We start from the raw sequence: 22,330 nt of genomic DNA, 5'->3' as shown, positions 1-22,330 counted from the left end.
GAAAGAAAGAAATTAAACTGCTCACAGGCCTCTAATAGCCCCACAGGCTGCAGGCATGGTGCCCGCTGTGCTGAGAGAGTAAGTTGGCCCTAGGACGCCTCCACCCAGCACAGGGCCCTGACTGGTCAGACTGGGAACTGAAATCAAGTTACCAAGGTGTGGCCTTCCAGGATGGAGAAATAAATCAAATGCAAGGACTCCTCTGAAGGAAATGGAACATTGAAGACATTGAACAGGGAGATGAATCTCGGGTCCACTTCATTGCGGCCGCCGCCAGCCTTTCCCATCGCAGCGATAAAGCCGAGGTCCCGGATGCTTTTACAGTTCAGCTCCTTCCCACGGTCATACAAGTAGCCTTTCTCCAACAGCAGCTTCAGCAAGGCGATGGGCTGCTGTGTGCCATACTCATCCACCTCGATGTTTACACAGAAAGGAAGAGAATGGTCCCGATCACAAAGCAGAAGGCAGCGATGCCTCTGCCGACCATCCTCTCCCCGTTGCTCTCTCAGAGCACTCTGGGTAGTTTCACAGAGCTCCTCAAAGGGCATAATCATATGTTCATATGTGTTTGTCTCCCCCGCTAGACTGTGAGCTCCATGAGGGCAGGGACCACATATGTTTAGCTGATGAATGCACAGCACCAGTACCATAGGCAGTAAACATGAGTTAATTAGATGAGTGGATGGATGGATGGATGGAGAGATGCATGAATGCATGGATGAATGGATGCATGGATGGTGGGTAGGTGGATGGATGGATGGATGGATGGATGGTGTGAGTGGGTGGATGGATGGATGCATGGATAGACAGATGATGCATAGATGGATGGATGAATGGATGGATGCATGGATGGATGGATGGATGGATAGATGCATGGGTGAATATATGGATGAATGAATACATGGATGCATGGATGGTGGGTAGGTGGATGGATGGATGGTTAGTGGGTGGGTGGATGGATGGATGGTGCATGAGTGGATGGATGGTGGATGCATGCATGGATGTATGGATGGATGGAGTGTGAGTGGATGGATGGATGGATGCATGCATGGATGGATGGATGGTAGGTGGGTGGGTGGATGGATAGATGGATGGATGAATGCATGGATGGATGCATGGATGGATGCATGGATGGTGGATGGATGCATGAATGGATGGATAGATGGAGGGATGGATGGATCCTGGCTTTGCATAGTCCTTATGGAGAAGATAGATTTTCAGGAAAAAATAGTTCTGTAGAAATGATATAAATTGAAATTCCAGTACTAATAAAACTTTGCAACACTCAGGCTCGGCCCCAGAAATACACTCATCATGCATGCTGAAGTTCCCCTTGCTTGGTAAATCCCGAGGAATTCTTGAGAAGCACACCCTCATGCTTCCCCGGGATATGGGGCTGAGACAGTGTTATTATCTAAAGTATGGCTCATGTGGAAACACAATCACCATGGACAAAGTCTCTGTATAAGAAGAGCATCCCAGTAACACTGTCTCCTGTGCTAGCTCCTTGTAACCCGTGCCCTGCAGACATTATGCAGAATAAAGACAGGTATTCTTACACGCACTCATCCCAAACATGCACACAGCAACACAGACGTGAGCACACAGCCCCACCCCACCCCTTACCCTCACACTACCTTTGGCATATTCATGTCGTCCATGAACACCAGAAGGCGCTTTCCCGTGGGGGGGCCATAAGTGTCTCTGGTTCGTTTTTCCACATTAGCTTCTAAATTTCTCTGGATATCCAACGATGTGGTGCGGGAGGAGAAACTGACCATTAACACAATCTGAAACAGAAAGAGATGATTTCAAAAGTTGGTCTTTTCTTCATAGTATTGGCTGTAAATGTTTGGCCATAAGCCACCATTTTTTTTTCATTGGTATCAGAACTAACCTTTTTATAGACTGATGTGCCTGCACTTTTTTTATTTAGCACTTTTTTAAGTGCTAAGCAAAGCAAGACTTCAGCTCTCCTTTTGGCGGGCCCTGTGAGCCTTGGGGACGATGTGGACTGGGGTGGGGGGGCCTGGTTCTGCAGAGTTCTAGCTAGGTGACTTCCAAAACGTCGTTTAACCTTTCTGAGCCTTGTTTTTTTTAACTAAGGATGATTTTAATAACATTTGCTTGTACTACTTCATAGAGTGATTGTATCACGAGATGAAATACACAAAGGCATTTGCAATATGACAAAGCAATGTTCAAACCTAAGTCCCTATCATACCCGCTGTGTCTCAGTAAACGGCATGAAAGCACGAACAGCCAGGGGTTCCACCTTTGGAACTAACTGCTGCGAGGAAGGGGAGGGAGGCCCGCGGACCCCCGTGTGGGGAGCATGTGCTCAGGCACGGGGACTCAGGGCCTCTCACTGTGCTTCTTACAGCAACTGGTGCGAGTCCATTCATCAGTGACCTCATTCTTAAGGCAGCAGAATCGCCTGGTGGGCTTGTTCCATCCGATGTGGTGGGCTCATTCTCAGAATTTCCGCGTCAGTCGATCTGGGGTAGACTAAGCTAGTTTTCAGGGGACGCTGTGGTCTAGAGAGCCACTGCCCCTAGTGCGCGTGCATAGGAGCTGATGCGTGGGAGCTGAATGTGAGCTCCTGACAGTGAATGCGTGCACACTGCTTGTTGGGCCCAGACGCACCAGCGGTCGAGACAAGGCGGAGAGGTGCCGAGGACGGGACTTCTGAACGCAGCCTCCCTTTGCCTGCCCCCACAGACCTGTAGCTACCTCTGGCTATACATGTCCCTCCTGCGCCCTCCACGATGACGTCCTTAGAGCTCGGTAAACCATGTTGGCGGCACACTCCAGGATGAGTGAGCCCGGCCCTCCCCGGGCAGTCCCGCCCCCACCCCTGCAGGCCCACTGCGAAGCCCTGCTGACACTCCCTGCCGCCTCTGTGCCGGGTCGCGGGCCCAAACCTTGACTCACATTAGTCTCTTCGTTCAGGTTTTTGAGGAAGTTCTGGGTCGTGGCTGTCTTCGAGGTGCCAGACTCGCCGACCAGGAGCACAGGCTGCTTGACCTCCACCGCCTGCTCCAGCACCCAGGTTGTGCGCGTTGTGTCCACGGTGTGAACTACGGAACGTGTTATGGACGGGCACATCACGGAGACACCAGAGTGTCATCAAAGCTCCCAAACCCCACAAGCGAGCTCAGCAAACACCTAAGATGTGACCTTAAAAATATATCAATGGGTGGCCCTGGCCGGTTGGCTTAGTGATAGAGTGTCGGCTTAGCTTGTGGAAGTCTCGGGTTCAATTCCTGGCCAGGGCACACAGGAGAAGCGCCCATCTGCTTCTCCACCCCTCCCCCTCTCCTTCCTCTCTGTCTCTCTCTTCCCCTCCCACAACCAAGGCTCCATTGGAGCAAAGATGGCCCGGGTGCTGAGGACGGCTCCACGGCCTCTGCCTCAGGTGCTAGAATGGCTCTGGTTGCAATGGAGCAACACCCCAGATGGGCAGAGCATCGCTCCCTGGTCGGCTTGCCAGGTGGATCCCGGTTGGGCACATGCAGGAGTCTGTCTGTCTCCCTGCTTCTCATTTCATAAAAAATACAAAAAAAAATGTATCGATGAGTAAAACCTTCTTCTTACACACTCTTCCCCAGTGATTACTTTCAATACCTCTGTGGAGGCACAACCTACATACCATAACATGCACCCATTTTAAAGGAAGGATTCCATGAGGCTGGTACATTTCTACAGCTGTGCCATTAACGCCACAGTCCAGGTTCAGAGCCCAGACCATCCAGCTCTGACCTGCACTCAGGCTACTGTAGCTAAGCAGCTCTGTGGCTCCCGCCACTCACATATCTACAGGACCTGGTTTCCTGACCAACAACTTCCTCCAGAGACGAAGTAAAACCTCGAATCCAGGACTGGCTCACCCTACATCAGCAGTTTTTAACTTGGATGGTTCCTGAGGAAACCTGTTAGCTCACTCTGTACGAGCTAACAGCAGACACTTGTTTTGTGAAAACAGTCAGTCTCTTTGTGACCTAAGTCACCAGGGCACATTTAAAATATGGCTCAGTATATAAAAATGACTTTTCAAGGAAACATCTCTTTCAAAAGGCTTCCTTGCTTGTTCCTCTTTTGTTCCCTCCTTCCCATGCCCAGACGGCACCAGGGGCTGAGGGAGCCCATGGAATGTGAGGGGAACAAGCAGCCTCCAGCCCCCTTGGCTCTCTCGTGAGGATCAGCCTGCCTGGGGAAGGGTCTGAAGATGCTCAGAGCCAGCCGCCCTAAAGGGAATCGAAAGTCCCACTCTCCTGGCAAGGCCCATATCTTACTCTCCTCAGTTTCTCCCAACCAGCCATGTAGGTGGGACTCAGAGTGCCACAGAGACCATGGGATCTTCTTCGCTTCCTCACAGAATGAGAGGCATACACTCTTAAGCCAAGAAGCAGGGGCTGGGTTCTCACTTACCCAGGATGTCAATGAATCTCCTCTCATGAGAATGAACGTACTCTGGAACTAGCTGACTCCATGGCACCCATTTTTTCTGCTCAGAATCAAAATGGAAGTCGTATAAGGTTGGAAGCTGACCTGTAGTAGATAATGGTCCGTCTCACTTTGACGTAGACGTGGACATACACAATCAGTTCTGGCACATGCTTGAAATGAGCTACGGCACCTTTCCGAGAACTCTGAACTCGCACGGCTCACTTGGCACGCAGACACTTACCGGGCCCTCAGCACTAACACTCCCCATTCACTGAGCGCACTGAGTACCCTGGACCAGCGCTACCCGCCCACCGCACAGAGGCTCACTGAGCCCTTCCCTGTGAATACAGCATGGTCCCTACGCTTAGCTGCTGGTGGGTTGGGTGGGGGAGACAGAGACAAGTGAGCAGGCAGTTTCAACGCAGAGTGCCAGATTCTGCGATGGGGAGGGTATCACACGGCAGCCCCCCCATGAAGGCATCTCACCAAGGTGCAACAGGAAGGAGACTGAGAGGCAACAGGTGCGTGGGAGCCTCAGCCCTTCCCTGCACCCACACATTCGTACCCCGATCACCAACCACAGGGATGCTGTGCAAACCCAGCTTTAAGGAAAGTTCCCTCATGCCCCTCTCCCCTAAACAGCTCGCCACAGCATACGTGCCTAAGTGGGGGTGGGGAGGAAGGTTAGACTCCTGGAGAAAGGGGGCTTCTGCCATGCAGTTCACACACTGGAACTCCTGAGGGCACCACCAGGTGCTCTGACTGCTGCCTGCCCCTCGACAGGAGCAAACAAGCCGGGAACCCCATGCACATGACATACGACAAAGCAAGGCCACGTCCTCTGAAAACCTAACCTGCAGTGTTCTCAGCAGGAAAACAGGTCACACTCGGTTCCTACCTGGCAGTTCCCCGGGCCTGGCCCAAACCCCATCGGTGTCTGCGGAGGGCAAAGAAGCAAGGCGTTTAACACACTCGTTAAATTTCGCCCTGCCGCTGTCCAGCAGGGACGCGCCCAGAGAGCAGTACAGGGCCTCCAGGAAGTAGCACTCCAGGAGATCGGGGTCCTCCACTTCTCCTTCCAGGAACGCGTCTAGCATCTTGGTCAGCTGGGTTACCTGGCACACAAGAAAGTGCCTGGGTCGGCCCATGTATCCTCCCCGTCACAGACACACCTGGGGTCAGCTCCAGTCATAAATCCTGGGACCCCCGATCCCAGAGCGATGGGAGCACGTGACCAGATCCCAGAGTGGTGGGAGCACGTGACCAGGTCCCAGAGTAGTGGGGGCACATGACCCTGCCATATTGGTTCAGACAGACAGAGCATATTCTGCCCAGGGTCACATCACATGAGAGAGCAGCGCGTCCTCCTCGCCATCGCCTGCAGTGTTCCAGTTCACCTGCCGGGCCTCTCTGCCCCCCTGAAGGCCCACGGCGGGCTCTTCCTCGGGGAAGAACCCCTCTGCTCACAGGGACCGTTTCTCACCATATTCAGGCCTGTCTGAGGCACTATCGTCTTCAGCTTCTCCCCGTGTCGTCCGTCCACGAGGCCTTCCACTATCACGTCAATGAGATAGGGCACGTACTTCTCAAAGAGGCTCTGCAGGTAGCCTTGCTCCACCTACGGGAGGGCAGAAGTCCAAGGCATGCGTGTAGAGGTTCCTTTATTTAAATGCAAGTCCGTGACAAGCTCTTCTTGTCAGCAGAGGGGGTGAGAAACAGCCTCTGATGAATGATAAACCCGGCAGATGAGGGAACTCCCACAGCAGCGCCTTATGTTTTAGAGAAGTGTGTGTTTTACAACCCACTGTCCTTCATCCTGAGGCATCTCATTTCAGTGCCATGGAGTCTATCCCCACTGCCTGGAGGGAGGTGGGGTGGCAGGCTCCACCTCACGGAACAGGGAAGGGGCTGGTCATCTTAGAGTGCAAGTGACGCAGCCACAGTCACCCAGCAGAGCTCGCAGCGTCATGGGAGGCCCCTCTCCCCATCGCGGCACTGACCGCTGTCTCTCCCCCTATGGCAGTGGCCCAGATGGTGCGATCATGTTTCTCTCCATCTTCTCGGGGGTGATCACGTCCTGATTTCCAATTCACCACCAGCCTAGCGGTCCTGTAGAGATCTGCCCTGGGTCCCTCTGAAAATGTAGTCATGATGTCCTGCGTCTGGGCAAGCCACAACCTTCACATAACTGTCACATCTACCTCTGCCCCTTTCAATGAAGCCTAACGCTAAGATAAGGCCTTTCTGAGCAGCCATGGGACAACAAATCACGTGGTTTGAGGTCAGCCAAAATCATCAGATCTCAATACATAACAAGCTGGGTCCTCCGCACACTGATTTCACCCCACTGTGCAAAGGAGGAGGAGTTGGGCACCTCTTAGAGACACGTCTTGCACACGCTGGGACCCGCCGGACCACAGGCTGCCTACTACAAAGAGTAAGCCAAACCCGGCCTGCCACCTGCTTTTGTCAAGTTTTGTTGGTACGAGGCTATGGCCCTTCATGCCTCAGTGGCAGCGTTGAGTAGTTGCAAAAGAAACTGTATGACCCACGATGTTTATAATATTTACTTCATCCCCCTTTACAGAAAAAAAAAAAAGGTGTCGACCCTTGGTCTAGACCAGGGGTCCCCAAACTTTTTACACAGGGGGCCAGTTCACTGTCCCTCAGACTGTTGGAGGGCCAGACTATAAAAAAACTATGAACAAATTCCTATGCACACTGCACATATCTTATTTTAAAGTAAAAAAACAAAACGGGAACAAATACAATATTTAAAATAAAGAACAAGTAAATTTAAATCAACAAACTGACCAATATTTCAATGCGAACTATGCTCCTCTCACTGACCACCAATGAAAGAGGTACCCTTCCAGAAGTGCGGCGGGGGCCGGATAAATGGCCTCAGGGGGCCGCATGTGGCCCGCGGGCCGTAGTTTGGGGACCCCTGGTCTAGACTATCAGAATCACTACCTATCTCACTGGCTGTGCATTACTTGAAAGGCTAGTGAGTGTGTCTTCCATGTTTCCCTCAAATGTATTGATAACATTAAGTGCACAAGATCATGAACTGGCCAAGGCCACGAAAAGGAACAGGTAAGGACCGTCAACTACAAACATCAGTCCAGGTTATGCTTATCCAACTAGCCACCATTGCTAACAACTGTAGGTTCATTTCAGAAATGATGTTCACCTTGTTTTGTATTTGATTAATCCATTTTTTCCAGTGCGGTTGGTATTTCAAATTTTTAGGGTCCACATACACCATTCCACATCGAGACACAGTTGCAGGAGAAGCATACTGTAGATCTCCAACCTGGGGAAATAAAAGAAAACTAGTCCTGTCTACAGTTGCAAACAGCTGGGCTACACCAGTGCAAAGTTTTCATGACTGCATGAAACCCGAGTCATAACCAGATTAACACAGCTCTCAGGAGGCTTCTAATTGAACGTTTAGATTTCTCACAAGAAGATTCTACATCTCTGATGTAGCACCTTTTAAACTTTTCAATTACTGTAAAATTAATGTGAAAATAGGCTGTAGAATACCTGACAAAAATAAAAATGTATAAAGAGGAAAATAAGCTACCCAAAAATCCCACCAAGAAACAAACATTATGATGGAGTATCTACCTTTTAGTCATTTTTCTTTCATTTTCTTTAATGTAGTTGAGATTGGGTAGATAAGACTTCGTAAGTATGCATCTAAACCAGCAATATTAATACACATACCTCTCTTGCCATGAAAAAAAGATGCATTTCAGTCAGCCAATAGGATAATGACACGCATAAATACTCATGCACAGATAGAAAGTTTGAAAAAACAAATGAAGGTAAGATAAAAGCAAACAGTGTGAGATAAAAAGCAAGAAGACAATTACAAATTCCCAGCCAAAAATCAGAAGGCTCAGAAAGAAAGTTAATATGATCATAGTATATTAGCTGGTTCTACAGTAAAGATTTCCATATTCATAATAATGTAAATAGTATTTACTGGTTTAACTGACTTAGCAATGTAGTATTTTAAGAAGCGGAGGTGGGCTGTTGATACCTGTCCACAGATAACACACAGACCTGACAAAGAAAGAAGTGCTTGCTCAGTGTGTTACTTACACGTATCAGCACAACCACCAGAAGAAAGAGGAGAGAAAAGCAGTGACCTCTGGGACACAGTACAGAAGGGTCGGGGGAGGGGAGCTGTACTCATCAAAAACTCTGCTGCATTGTTTGCATTTTCTGTAACCAGCTATATTTATTCCCACTTTAACCAACATTTAACATTTTAATTGAAAGACAGACTTTTGCTCAAAATTCTTGTCTGCTCACTTGCCTCAAAGAGCAGAGCGCAGTGCGCCTGCAGCCGGATGCGCTCGCCATTGGCCAGTGTCAGCAGCTTGTTGTCGTCCATCACGGAGTTCATGTTCTCCACCCACAGGGCATCCACGTCGCCATCAAACAAAATGTACCTGCAGCAAGCGAAGGAGACTGAGCACGGCCCCGGGGCCTGGTGTAACTCCCCCCCACACCCCGTTTCTGCTGTGTGTCTTCTCCTGGGCCCAGAGACACAGCACCCTACCGGGCCCAGAGGTTTTCCCGTAAGACAAGAAGGACAAGAGAGCACACGACACCGTCTGAGTTAATGGCCAACATTCAGAATCAGGGAACTCTGGCAAGCTGGAAGGTCTGACAACACAGACTTGTGTTCCTGCATGGAGACAAGTCCGCTGGTGCTCCGTGGGGACCCCGGAAGGTGTCACAGTCCACCTCATTCTTTTCTTTCAATTATAGTTGAAATTAATTATAATTTTATATTCGTTTCAGGTGGACAGCATAGTAGTTACATATTCATGTACATTACAAAGTGATCCCCCGATGAGTCTACCGTCCACCTGACACCATCCACAGTTATTACAACAGTATTGACTACATTCCTTGTGCTGGACTTCACATCCCTGTGACAGTTTTGTAGCACCTCATCCCTTTCTTAAACCTGAGACTGAACGTGGATTGTGATTTACCACTGCTCTGACGCCTACTTTTCTTATGGCACAGTTGAGAGAAAAGGAAAGTATTTCATATACCCATGTGTACTGGGTTGAATGGTGGCCTCCCCCAAAAGGTATGTCCATCCAAAACCTGAGAACATGACCTTGTTGGAAAAAAAATGTCTTTGCGGATGTAGCTAAGGATCTTGAGATGAGATTATCCAGGATGCGCCTAATCCAGTTTCAGGTGTCCTCACAGAGAGACAGCCATGTGAGGACGGAGACAGAGATTAGAGTGATACAGCCACGAGCCAAGGCGTGCCTGGAGCCACCAGAGGTGGGGAGAGGCAAGGAAGGACTTCCCCGGAAACCTTCAGAGGGAGCAGAGCCCCATCTTTAGACTTCTGGCCTCCGGAACTGTGAGAGAGTAAGTTTCGGTGATATGCAGCCTCCTAGTCTGTGGTAGTTCACCCCAGCAGCTGTCAGGAAGCTGAGACACCATGTACCTTGACCCACTGTCCTCTTTGATGCTACCGGCTGCTCCCCGGGCAGCACCTGAGTCCACACGCCCCGCTTTGCACGCCACCTGCCCCACTGTTCCGGCTACAGGACGCTTCCACTCTGTGGCCATAATGGGTCCCATCACAGCAAAGGCCATCTCCCAAGGCCGGGCTCTGCTCTCCTACAGTGTTGGAATAGTGGTTAGCTGTTGCTTCCATTCAACTCACTGATATGACTCACTGGATTTTTTGCAGCAGTAACCTTTTGGTTTATTTTCTTCCAGGGCTTTTTATTTTAAGTAATTTCAAACTCAGAGTTACAAGAATAGAATAGGACAAAGAACTCTCATATGCCCTCCAATCAGATTCACCAATTCTTCACATTTTGCCACATCTGTGCTCTCTTCTTCTCTCTCTGTCTCTCTGAATATGAGAACATTTCCTAAGAACAAGCACTTTCTCTTACGTAACCACAGCACAACTGTCAAACTCAGGAAATTTAGTACCAAGAGAATACTATCATCTAACGTATAGTCTATATCCAAATTTCGCCAGCTGTCCCAGTAGAAAGTCTCCGTTTCACAGTCGTCACAGGGAGACTAGGTCCAGCTACTGGCAACAAGTGCTGAAACCACTGGGGAAGATTAGAGGAGGAATGAGGTGCTTACAGAGTCATAGGGTATCCCCACAGGTTGATATCAATCGAGAGAAAAATGGCAGATGCTACCTGAACCTAGTGATCCAAGTTAAAACCACCAATAATGGGGTAAACCAATGTCAAGTGCTCCTGATGAGACATCAGGACACCAGATCACCGCTGAGATTCCTGCAAAGATGCGTGATCTGCATCCAACCAGGAAGAAGCACTGCCCAAACCCAAACCCAGAGCCTTCTGTACAGCAGCTGGCAGGAATCTCCCAGAGCATCGAGGCCATCAGGAAGCTGGCACCATCGCAGCTGAGGACGCTGATTGAGACAACGCGTGAAGAGCCCCGAGATGGTACCTGGCACTTTGTGAGCACAGTGCCAGGCACCACCGTCTGCTTATCCATCGTGCTTAGCTAGTTAACGTGAAGTAACACAGGCTCTCTCCCCTCACCACAGATACTCACTTTCGCTCCTTCTTATCTGTTGGCTTGTTGATCTCCCTGAAGATGTTGGACAGCACCCCGTCCGTCCAGTCCCGGGTGGTGGGGTCTAGGATGCCGTACAGCTCTATGACACTCATAGCCTTGGGGTTCAGGACGTACAGCTTTGTCGTCAGTCCAAGCCTAAACCAGAGGAGGACTCGGCGCGTTAGGGAAACCCTAAGCCGCCGCGTAGGGGATTAGATATTTTCAATCTAATCCAAAATTTAAAATGCAATTCACACACACTCTCCACTGGGCTTCCCACTCAGTGCAAGGGGACCGCCTTTCACCGAATCCGTGGCCCCGACACAAGCGAGGCCTGAATGGAAAGCACGGCTCTGCCTTTTGAGGACGAGAAGCTACCTTCCTGTACACTTGGTTCACGTCCAGTACGCACTCAGGCACGTGACATGTTCCTGTGAACATTCCCTAACCAGGACACAGGAGATACATCTGTCGTCAGGACAACACGACAAGCCTTTGAGCTCCTAACACTGAATCCCTCACATTTACAGGATGACTGCTCTGTGGCTGACTATAAGGCACGTGTGATTCCCATAATGCCATGGGATGAAGTCATCTACAGAAAACTAAAGTTCACATAAACCATAGTTCACAATTAACAAAACACATAAAAATAGAAATAACAGTGGCACATATGTATACCCTTAGAGGACTGTCCTATACTTTACCTCACAATGAATTAGTTAAAGGGTGAAATGCAGGATGGTTGTGACAAAACCCTCTTAAAATCAAGAAGCCACTGTCCACTGGTTCTCCCGAAAGAAAAGATAGGAAGTGACTACCACTCATTAGGCTCTCTAGACTCCCTAGAAATGCCACTGTCACCAGGATTACAAGGGCCAGTCTGAGTGTTGCTGGGATACTGGCAGGCACCCCAGCATTTCTAGGATCTGGTTACTGCTTAGGAGAAGAGGGTAGAGTCAGAACACTGGTTTTCCCTGCGAGCACACTGTGCCCTGCGGGTGTCTATGATATCCCGCACCAGGAGGGTGAGGTCCCGTCTCCTTCCAGCAGCACTGCCCCTGCAGCACTGCCCCCGTGGGACTGGTGAGGACAAGGCGTTTAGGGAGGTGACTCTCTCTTTCGGTCACTCTGATGTCCTGAGTGTTGTGCAATGGTTGGACTCCTGACTGATTTTAAAAGAGCAGTCCGAACACTGAGAAAATGTGACTTCAGTTACTTTTTAAAATGTCCTTATTAGACAGTCTGTAAAACACTCGTTTCACATACAAACCCATTCAGTCTGGTACACCAAAGAGCCATTGTCTGGTCTTCTAAAATATTCTGAATAAACCATTAATGAGACGAGCAAAGATGTGATGCATTTAAAGGGGTGCTGAGGACAGACGTAGCCTCCCAGGGAATCAGAGAGCAGTGAGGAATGGGTAACACCCCTCCAGCCTTGCTGTAAACCCACCCCAGCTGCCAGGCCTCCCGCAGAGGTCATACTCACTTGGTCTGGGCCTGACACAGAGCATTAATGACCACGGACTTGCCCCCACCCGTGGGCCCCACCACCATGGTCGTGTGGCGGGTTAACATGGTCTCGTACAACTGGACAACTTTATCCACCTGCGGAACAAAATTCGCAGCTGGGTTAAAACACAGCTTTTTTATTTATTTTTTATTTTTATTTCTAGATTTGAGAGAGAGAGAGAGACAAAGAGAAAAACATCAATTTGTTGTTCTATTTATTTATTCATTCACTGGCGATCTGTGCATAGGTGCCCTGACTGGGGATCCTTGGCATATTGGGATGATGCTGTAACCAACTGAGCTACCCAGCCAGAGCAAAACAATCTTTTTTAAAAAACAACAAAAAAGCTTCATTGAGCTCTAGTTCACATATTATACAATTCATCCATTAAAAGTGTACAATTCGGCCCTGGCCGGTTGGCTTAGTGGTAGAGCGTCGGCCTGGTGTGCAGGAGTCCCAGGTTCGATTCTTGGCCAGGGACACAGGAGAAGCACCCATCTGTTTCTCCACCCCTCCCCCTCTCCTTCCTCTCTGTCTCTCTCTTCCCCTCCTGCAGCCAAGGCTCCACTGGAGCAAAGTTTGCGCGGGCACTGAGGATGGCTCTGTGGCCTCTGCCTCAGGCGCTAGAGTGGCTCTGATTGCGGCAGAGCGACGCCCCAAGATGGGCAAAGCATCACCCCCTGGTGGGCATGCCGGGTGGATGCCAGGTGGATCCCGGTCGGGCGCATGCGGGAGTCTGTCTGACTCCCAGCTTCAGAAAAACACACACACACAAAAAAAAAGTGTACAATTTGATGATTTTTAGTAGGTCCAAAAGGTTGTGGAACAGGCACCACGTTCAATCTTACGTTTCCATCACTCCTTTCCCCTGAAACCCCATACTCATTAGTCCCGTGTCCCAAGCCTGTTTCTTCCGGCCCCTGCCACCCTAATCCACTTCCTGTCTCTATGATTTTCCCATCCTCAACATATAGATGGAAGGGCATCAGTGGAACCATCCGATAAATACGACACGTTTGGTGTCTGGCTTCTCTCACACAGCATTACGTTTTCAAGGTTCACCTACGTTGTGGCAGAGGTCAGTGCCTCATTCCTCTTCATGGCTGCGTGACATTCCACTGTGTGGCTGGAGCACGTTTTGCTTATCCTATTTCATCCTCTCATGGACATTTGCATTGTTTCCATTTTTTTTGGCTCTTATGAACAATGCTGCCATAAACATTCACATGCAAGTTTCTGTGTGGACACAGCTTCTCATTTCCCTTGGGGACACGCCCAGGAGTAGACCTGCTGGGTCACATGGTAACTCTATGTTTCACTTTCTGAGGAACCACAGACTGGTTTCCACACCGGCTGAACCACTGCACATTGTCTCCAGAAAACACATCTTCTTAAACAACTGCCTCCAAAGGAAAATGTCAAGGTCGGTGCCCCCTGCCCAGGCTGGAGGTCGCTGAGTAGCCTGATGCCCCGAGGTGCCCCGACCAGAGGCAGCCGCCCTGGGCCCGCAGAACACTTTGGCAATAATTTTTGGCTTCATGACAACATATACCATTTTACAGGCTTCAGGTGATCAAACTCCTACTGGCAATGTCTCATTTAAATTTTTGGTGAGACTAGCAGAGGAAGAAAGATGAGCTGGAGAGAGCACCTTAGATAGTTGAGCCCCAAAACAAAATACTTCAGTTACCTGATTATATTATGTAAAACAAGGAAACAAACGAAACTGGAAGGTAGTCCATCCACACAATGAAATACTGTTCAGCCTCAATAAAGCAGGCAATTCTCCCCACTGCTGGAAAGTGAATGACCCTGGGACACTGTGCTAAGTGAAATGCCCCAGACGCAGAAGGGTGGAGACTGCGCGGCTCCCCTGATGTGAGGTATGGGAGTGCTCGGAGCCACAGACAGAAAGGGGGGCGCTGCTCCGGGGGCTGGCGGGGGACAGGTGCGAGTCAGTGCTCGACGGGGACAGAGTTGCTGCTGGCGGAGGGACAGGTGCGAGTCAGTACTCAACGGGGACAGAGTTGCTGCTGGCAGAGGGACAGGTGCAAGTCAGTGCTCGACGGGGACAGAGTTGCTGCTGGCGGAGGGACAGGTGCGAGTCAGTACTCAACGGGGACAGAGTTGCTGCTGGCAGAGGGACAGGTGCGAGTCAGTGCTCGACGGGGACAGAGTTGCCGCTGGCAGAGGGACAGGTGGGAGTCAGTACTCAACGGGGACAGAGTTGCCGCTGGCAGAGGTGAAATGGTTCTGCACACAGTGGTGGTGACAGCTGCACATCAGTGAGTGCACTTAATGCCACTGAACTGTGCACTGAAAAATGGTTAAGATGATAAGTTTTATGTTACCTATACCTTGCCACAATTAAAAAAAAATCCCTAAAGGAAATGAGAGGACACAGAAGAGGTGGCGGAACTCTGGCTTTTGGCAGGCTTTTACCTGGATAGGCAGGACAATGAAGCCGCTCTCCTCAAGCACCTGTTCAACCGCGTCGTTGAAGCTGGGGTAGCGAACGCGCGGGCAGTCTAGCCCGGGAAACAGATCGGAGATCAAGCCAAGAAAGAGAGGGACATCTTCAAAGACGAACTTGGGCAGGTTCATGTCGCGAAGAGCTCTCATCAGCACCACGTCCTGGACAGAACAAAACACAGGCCTCTTCGAAGCTGTTTCCAAAAGACCCAGGGCCAGTCCAGAAATCCTCTTACAAAATATAAAGTGCAATTTTATAGAGAAAATAAAACAGAACATTTCAAGTGCAGTCCCTAAGGAAACGCAGGGGCAGCACTGACTGAACTGTCCTTCCCAGTCAGTTCTGTGCCCAAGAAACACAACCACACCTCTCGCGTTTACCGCAAAGAGGAAAAAAGACTCATGCTCCCGCTTTTGCGAGAACTGTGTTTATCCCACCCCACCATCCCGCAGCGGTGGAAGCATCGCAGCTTGGTTCTGTGAAGACGATGAATTTGACCTTACAGCAATCAGTCAAGTTAGGGGACAACAGTAAATTAAGGACAGGCAACCAAATGAAATGACAGCTAAGACTAGAACACTCTGTTGAGCACAGAACTGTGCTCCATCATCTCCATCCCAACCAAACGCACATGGCCCCCTACCTCTTTCAGTTCGGAAGAACCTCTCTTCAGCTCACCGGCCATGACCAACACCGACTTCAGGGCTCGGAGTCCAAAATCATAGTGATGCTGCTTGGAGAGCTGCTCCCGCGCCAGCTTGTAAAGGACAGTCATCTTCTTGGCCAGAGTCTTTCAGGATCAAAGGAGAGGGAAAATAAAGAAAATGGCCAAAGGCGTTCAGACGAAGTTGCACTACAAACAAGCAAGTCTTGCCTCCGACAGAAGTACTAGGATGGGTCCTTCACTCCCCCCCCCCCCGAATTTAGAAGCGAGAAGGCAGTCAGACTTCCACATGCACCCTGACCGGGATCCACTCAGCATGCCCACCAGGGGGCGATGCTCTGCCCATCTGGGCCATTGCTCCTCTGCAACTGGAGCCATTCTAGCTCCTGAGGCAGAGGCCATGGAGCCATCCTCAGCGCCTGGGCCAACTTTGCTCCAATGGAGCCTTGGCTGCAGGAGGGGAAGAGAGAGACAGAGAGGAAGGAGAGGGGGAAGGGCAGAGAAGCAGATAGGCGCCTATCCTGTGTGCCCTGACCAGGAACCAAACCCAGAACTTCCACAGGCCAGGCCAACACTCTACCACTGAGCCAACCGGCCAGGGCCGGGTCCTTCACTTTTAACGATGATAAATTAAGGACTGATTTAAAAGAACAGCAGCCTTACCAAAATCTGGTGACTAACCTTGGAAGCTAAGGGAAATCTTAACTGCTTCAACATTTTAACCCATGGTGCTCACACTCCAAAACTATGCTTCCTGTTTATTGTGACCTAAACATATGGTGAAGGCTTCTCCTGTGACCGTGTTGGAGGGCCACTCAGCCACCTCGACCACATCAAGGACACAGAGCCTGCTGGTCCCTGAGGATGCCACAGGGATCTGGCTCACAAAAAGCAAGACTCACGGGCCTCACAACGCTAGCTCAAAATCTGGACAACCTAACAGGCAGTAAGAACCTTTTTTAAAAATGCAGAAGAGTGCCTGACCTGTGGTGGCACAGTGGATAAAGCATCGACCTAGAATGCTGAGGTCGCCAGTTCAAAACCCCAGGCTTACCCAGTCAAGGCACATATAATAAGCAATCAATGACAAACTAAAGAGAAGCAACTATGAGTTGATGCTTCTCACTTCCCCAACCTCCTGTCTCTATAAAATCAATTTTAAAAATCTTAAAATTTTTTTTAAATGTAGAAAAGCAACCTAACAATCCTTTATGTTAAAGTATTTGCTACTTTGTACCTTTTCCAGAACCTTCTGTAAAAATGTGCATGTTTTTATACATGTTTTAAACAATGATAAAGGAGATATATATATATTTATATGGTCTACCGGAAAGTTCTGTTTCTATCACAAGTTTCGACACGTAAGCACATTTATTTGGCGCATGTGTGCCTCTCTATTTTTATCACTTAATGTATATATACTGACGAAGCAAATTAACTAAAACAAAGTTGATTCACGTTAGTCTTATGTGTGAAGCGATAGTGTACCCATGGCTACTGACAAAGTTCATTTACACCACTGTATTGTATGCGAATTTCAACAAGGAAGAAATGCTACAGAAACATGTAGAAATTTATTGAAAGTGTTTGGTGAAGGTACAGTTTCTGATAGGACATGCAGAAGATGGTTCGAAAAATTTGAAACAGGTGATTTCAACCTTTCTGATAAGCCACGTTCTGGGCGACCATCTTTGATCAATGACGATGTTGTTAAGACCATGTTGGAGCAAGATCCTTTTCTGACAACATCGGAAATCGCAGAAAGGCTTAATTCAGCTCAGCAAACCATTTCGGACCATATTCGGAAGACAGGATTGGTGTGAAAATATATTATTTAGTAAAGTTTATTGACAGTAAGAAAAATTTGTATTTTGTTTTATTCCAAAAATGGACAGAACTTTCCGGTAGACCTTATATATCTACTTTAAAGCCACATATTCTCAAGCACATGAGGCTAAGTGAAAGCCCTCAAAGAGTTGATACAGTATGATTCGTGTATAGGAGTGAAATGCGAAAGTGGATGAAGCATCGACCTGGTACACTGAGGTCGCTGGTTTGAAACCCCAGGCTTGCCTGGTCAAGGCACATATGGGAGTTGATGCTTCCTGCTCCTCCCTCCTTCTCTCTCTCTCTCCCCTAAAATGAACAAATAAAATCTTAAAAAAAAAAAAAAAGGACTGCATCAGAAGATTCTCGGAGTGACCACTGTAGTGTAGAGAATGACTGGTGATGGCCAGGGGTTAGAGCTGGGGAAGGGAAGGGAGTGACTGTGAAGGGGTAACTGGGGGACAGTTGCATGTCCTGACTGTGGTGCTGGTTACTTTACACATGTGGTACACACACTCCAGAGAGAGCACGTAAAGCCCAGGGGAGTCCAAAGCACGTCTGTGCCCGAGGCAACCACCTGCGTGGGCTCCCGATCCTGCCACATGCTTCCACGTGGAGACGTGAGGCGCTACGTGTGGGGGAAGCTGAAAACTGTACTATCACTGCCACTTCTTACGAGTCAAATTATTACAAATTAAAAGTTATAATTTTAAAAAGAGAGAAAGGAAGAGAAGAGAGACAAAGCAGAAACCGTGTAAAAGTCCCACAAGACGGAAACATCCCAACCCTCCAGTTTGAGGGCGGCCACAGGGCGGGGACGGGGCGCCCCTGCTTGGCCCCCCAGCTCACCTTGGCCCCGAGGAAACCCTCGGAGAAGAGCATGATCTCACAGATCTGCTGCATGTCGGGCACGATCACCACCACCGGCCGGAAAAGCGCCTTCACCGACTCGGGCAGCTCCGTGCGGCCCGCGTAGCCAGGGTTCATGGTGATGAAGATGCCCATTCGTGAGTCCAGTGAGATCTCCTGCCCTTCAAACTGAAGGAAAACAGGGGAGAGGGGGGTCAGGCTACCGGTCATGTGTCTGGGGTTAGCTTGAAGCTCTGAATCACCAAAGCTGCTGACAATTCTGGGAAACCCAACCATCTCAATTAGAAAACGAAAAATCACTGATGGGGAGGCTGGTCTGGAAAGAGCCCACCATCCGATGTTTCCGGGGTAACTGGCGAGTGCCCGTCCTGGAAACGTGATGGGAGGGCCCCACACGGCCCCTCACCTGGAACGTGGTGAGCTGATGGATCAGAGCGTTCCGGATTGTCTGAATTTGGGATGAGATGACTGACAGCACGGAGGCGTCGATGCGGTTGAACTCGTCGAAGCAGCCCCAGGCGCCACACTGCGCCAGGCCGGAGAAGATCTTCCCGACGGCCTAGAAACAGGAGACACCTCAGGACACGGGCAATTTCCATCTTTAAAACTGCAGGTGACACACTGCCATGTCATGGGCCACCTCCCATTCACAGGATTTTATAAAATTAAGAATTTTGATGGAAAACTCCAGCTTTCTGGTGTTTTCTTGAAATACTGGAAAATATAGGAACACTGGGCCCACTTTTCCACGTGGCAACAGGCAAGCAAGGCTGAGCAGCCGCCCCCCTGCAGACCGAGCGCTGCTACCCCCCACCGGCCTCCCCACGGCTGGCAGCCACTGGCCGCTTCACTCCCTGATCACCCGACGCTGGGGCATTCCGGTTCACAACCCTTGCTCTACATGCTGCTCACAGAGCCAACACCTGCCAGTCCCAAGACTGTGCTGGCGGAAGGTTTCCTTCCACATCCTCCCAGCTGTCCCCATGTCATCATTCGGAAGTACAGGAGGTGAGTCCCTTCCTGCTGGGCTCCATGTTCACTCTCTGCCCGAAGAGATGGTACCAGAGGGGGACGCCAAGGACTTACTTTGTAATCCATGCCTTCACCGCAGTTGGTTACAACACAGAGCAAGCCCAAGGCTTTGGCCAGGTCCTTGGTGGTCTCGGTTTTGCCAGTGCCTGCTGGGCCGGCAGGGGCCCCCCCGAGATACATGGACAGTGCCTGTAATAAGCCAAATGCAAAGCGTGTGCTGTCTGACTCACGTAAGGGAGCAGCTGTCGTTTCCCAGTTTACCGGGGTGGTGATGAACAAGGTCACACTCACCTTTCCTGACAGTCATCATGTTTAATATTTCTGTTTTTCCATTAATCTCTACTGACCCCCTGCCCATTATATAGGGACCAGTGTACCAGGCACTAAGCGACATGCTGGGTGCTGTGCCTACCCTGAGGACAATGCCCAGAGCAGGGGCTCACCGACACATGCACATCTTCTGTAGTAAAGCAGTAATCCTGGCCACAGAAAGGTTTGGCCCTGTCTCCAGATCCTACAACCTGACCTCTAAGCTCTTGGAACGTCCTGCCCAAGAAGTGTCCTTGTTTCTCTGGGGACCTTGGGCTATGCAGGAGAGTCTAACAATGTGATTAATGGTGGGGTACTGGGGCCATGTGGTATCAGCCTGATTTCTGGGCTACACTGGAGATGCAGGTCAGCCTCCAGGTAATCATCATGTCCACACCTGTCCCCATTAAAACCCCGGAGCCTTGCCGGGGGCAGTACGTCCTACACGCTGCCACCGCACTGTTGGAAGACACAGTGCTATCTGCGTGGCTGTACTGGGGGTGGGGTGGGGTGCCTGAAGATCCTGTCTGGTCTCCCAGGGCCTGTCCCATGCCTTTTCCTACTGATGACTTTGGTCTCTGTCCTTCGGCTGTGATAAACCATAACCATGACCTCGATAGCTGCACTGAGTGCTGTGAGCCCTTGTAGCAAATTGCTGAGCATTGAGTGTGGCTCTAGGGGCCGCCTGAACTTGTAACAGCCCGATCTCCAAAGGTGGCAAGTGGGTGATGTTCCAAACTGAAACTCCTTGATAGGTTTTTAAACAATGACACCCCTACTATTGGCATTAGCTTCCTGGGGCTGCCACGAAACTACTACAATCTGGGAGGTTTAAAGCAACAAAACTGCATTTGTTCACCTTCTAGAGGCCAGAGTCTGAAATCAAGGTGTTGGCAGGACCACACTCCCTCCAAAGATGCCAGGAAGGACCTTTCTTTGCTTCTGGTGGCTCCGAGCGCTCTGTGGCTCTGACTGCATCAGTCCTACCCCCGCCTCCACCTTCACATCACCTTCCCTGGATCTCTGTGACCTTTCCTGCTCTTACGAGGACACCAGTCACTAGATTTAGGGCCCTAGTCCAGGATGGTCTCGTCCCATTGCTTAAGTAATTAAATCTGCAAAGACCTTATTTCTAAGTAAGGTCACATTCTGAGGTTCTGAGTGGACATGAATTTTTGGGAAGACACCAGTCAGCACAATCACCACAGTTACACTTAGAAAACACGCACGACCCTGGCCGGTTGGCTCAGCGGTAGAGTGTCGGCCTGGCGTGTGGGGGACCCGGGTTCGATTCCCGGCCAGGGCACACAGGAGAAGCGCCCATTTGCTTCTCCACCCCTCCCCCTCCTTCCTCTCTGTCTTTCTCTTCCCCTCCCGCAGCCGAGGCTCCATTGGAGCAAAGATGACCCGGGTGCTGGGGATGGCTCCTTGGCCTCTGCCCCAGGCGCTAGAGTGGCTCTGGTCGCGGCAGAGCCATGCCCCGGAGGGGCAGAGCATCGCCCCCTGGTGGGCAGAGCGTCGCCCCCTGGTGGGCGTGCTGGGTGGACAGTCTGTCTGACTGTCTCTCCCCGTTTCCAGCTTCAGAAAAATACAAAAAAAAAAAAGAAAAAGAAAACACACACGACCATAGGTCAGTGATAATCACAAGAGCCTGATCAGCAGTCACCTGCGTCAGAGTCAGGTAGATCCGGTCGGTGAGGGGTGTGATGACCAATCTCCCGTTCAACCCCATGTACTCGTAGCCGTAGCTGAAGGTGCCCGTGCACTGACGGATGTTCAGTTCGTCCGGTTCACGGTCCCAGTAAAAGCGCAGCTGACTTTCCCACTCGAACTCCCGGGCCTCGACAATGCTGGATGGCAGGACACAAGGGGGGAGTGAGGAGGAGAAGGATGTGGCGGAGGTGAACGTGGACATGCAGGGGGCAGGAGACATGGTGAGAGAGACCAAGCACGCATGTGGAGAGGCCAGTGCCTGGGAAGGTCCTGACCTGCTCCGTATGAAAGAATCCACTATGTCCCTGGCATGCACGTCGATGATGAGCACGGTGTTGTACTTCTTCCGGTCGTTCTTGCTCAGGGGCGTGGTGATCCGGGTGACCAGCTCGTCGATCTGCCGGTGCATCTTCCTGCCGTAGCTCTTCATGGCGGGCTTCTCCCCTGCCTTCAGTTTGCGGAAGACATCCTCCACCTCCCAGGTCCACCACACCTGGCTGGCGGCCAGCACCACCATCCCTTGGAATAAGAGCATCCAGTCGACTCTAAAGGAGAAGCACACCTTTACGGGATTGTTGCCAGGTACCGAAAACAGTCCCATGAAGAACGTGTTTCTTTGATCCAGAACAGGGCAGGCAAAGTAAAAGCATCGGGCAAGTAAATGATGGTAAAACTCTTCTGCAGAGACAATAAAATACAGACCAACACACACGTACGCACATGCACACACATACACACGCACACACACAAGGGGCAGGTGCATGTGTAGGAAGATGCCAGATCGCTTTAAAAATATGTCTCCATAGATTTTCAGAATTACAAAAAGTTTTGAATTTTCTAAAAAATTTCAACAAAAACTGTAATAACCTCGACCACA

The 22,330-nt window shown here is 50.2% G+C and overlaps 1 protein-coding gene across 1 annotated transcript in view; it reads right to left on the bottom strand.

Annotated features, from left to right (window-relative positions):
- The window catches only part of DNAH10 (dynein axonemal heavy chain 10), a 120,309-nt gene that overhangs the window by 31,794 nt on the left and 66,185 nt on the right, over positions 1-22,330 (bottom strand). The window contains exons 31-47 of the mRNA XM_066371137.1: positions 21,729-21,998; positions 21,407-21,590; positions 19,486-19,620; positions 18,806-18,958; positions 18,379-18,567; positions 15,682-15,828; positions 15,008-15,199; positions 12,542-12,660; positions 11,047-11,205; positions 8,780-8,915; positions 7,643-7,765; positions 5,933-6,067; positions 5,348-5,564; positions 4,432-4,551; positions 2,935-3,080; positions 1,638-1,790; positions 153-413 (exon numbers count right to left, since the gene is read on the bottom strand). Of these exons, the coding sequence (XP_066227234.1) occupies positions 153-413; positions 1,638-1,790; positions 2,935-3,080; positions 4,432-4,551; positions 5,348-5,564; positions 5,933-6,067; positions 7,643-7,765; positions 8,780-8,915; positions 11,047-11,205; positions 12,542-12,660; positions 15,008-15,199; positions 15,682-15,828; positions 18,379-18,567; positions 18,806-18,958; positions 19,486-19,620; positions 21,407-21,590; positions 21,729-21,998 (2,839 nt within the window). The remainder of the gene's footprint in view (positions 1-152; positions 414-1,637; positions 1,791-2,934; positions 3,081-4,431; positions 4,552-5,347; positions 5,565-5,932; positions 6,068-7,642; positions 7,766-8,779; positions 8,916-11,046; positions 11,206-12,541; positions 12,661-15,007; positions 15,200-15,681; positions 15,829-18,378; positions 18,568-18,805; positions 18,959-19,485; positions 19,621-21,406; positions 21,591-21,728; positions 21,999-22,330) is intronic.

This window comes from Saccopteryx leptura, chromosome 2 (assembly GCF_036850995.1).
Source record: "Saccopteryx leptura isolate mSacLep1 chromosome 2, mSacLep1_pri_phased_curated, whole genome shotgun sequence".
Lineage (NCBI taxonomy): Eukaryota > Metazoa > Chordata > Mammalia > Chiroptera > Emballonuridae > Saccopteryx > Saccopteryx leptura.
Note: the sequence above shows the minus strand (reverse complement) of the source record. Positions and strands in the feature narration are given on the sequence as shown.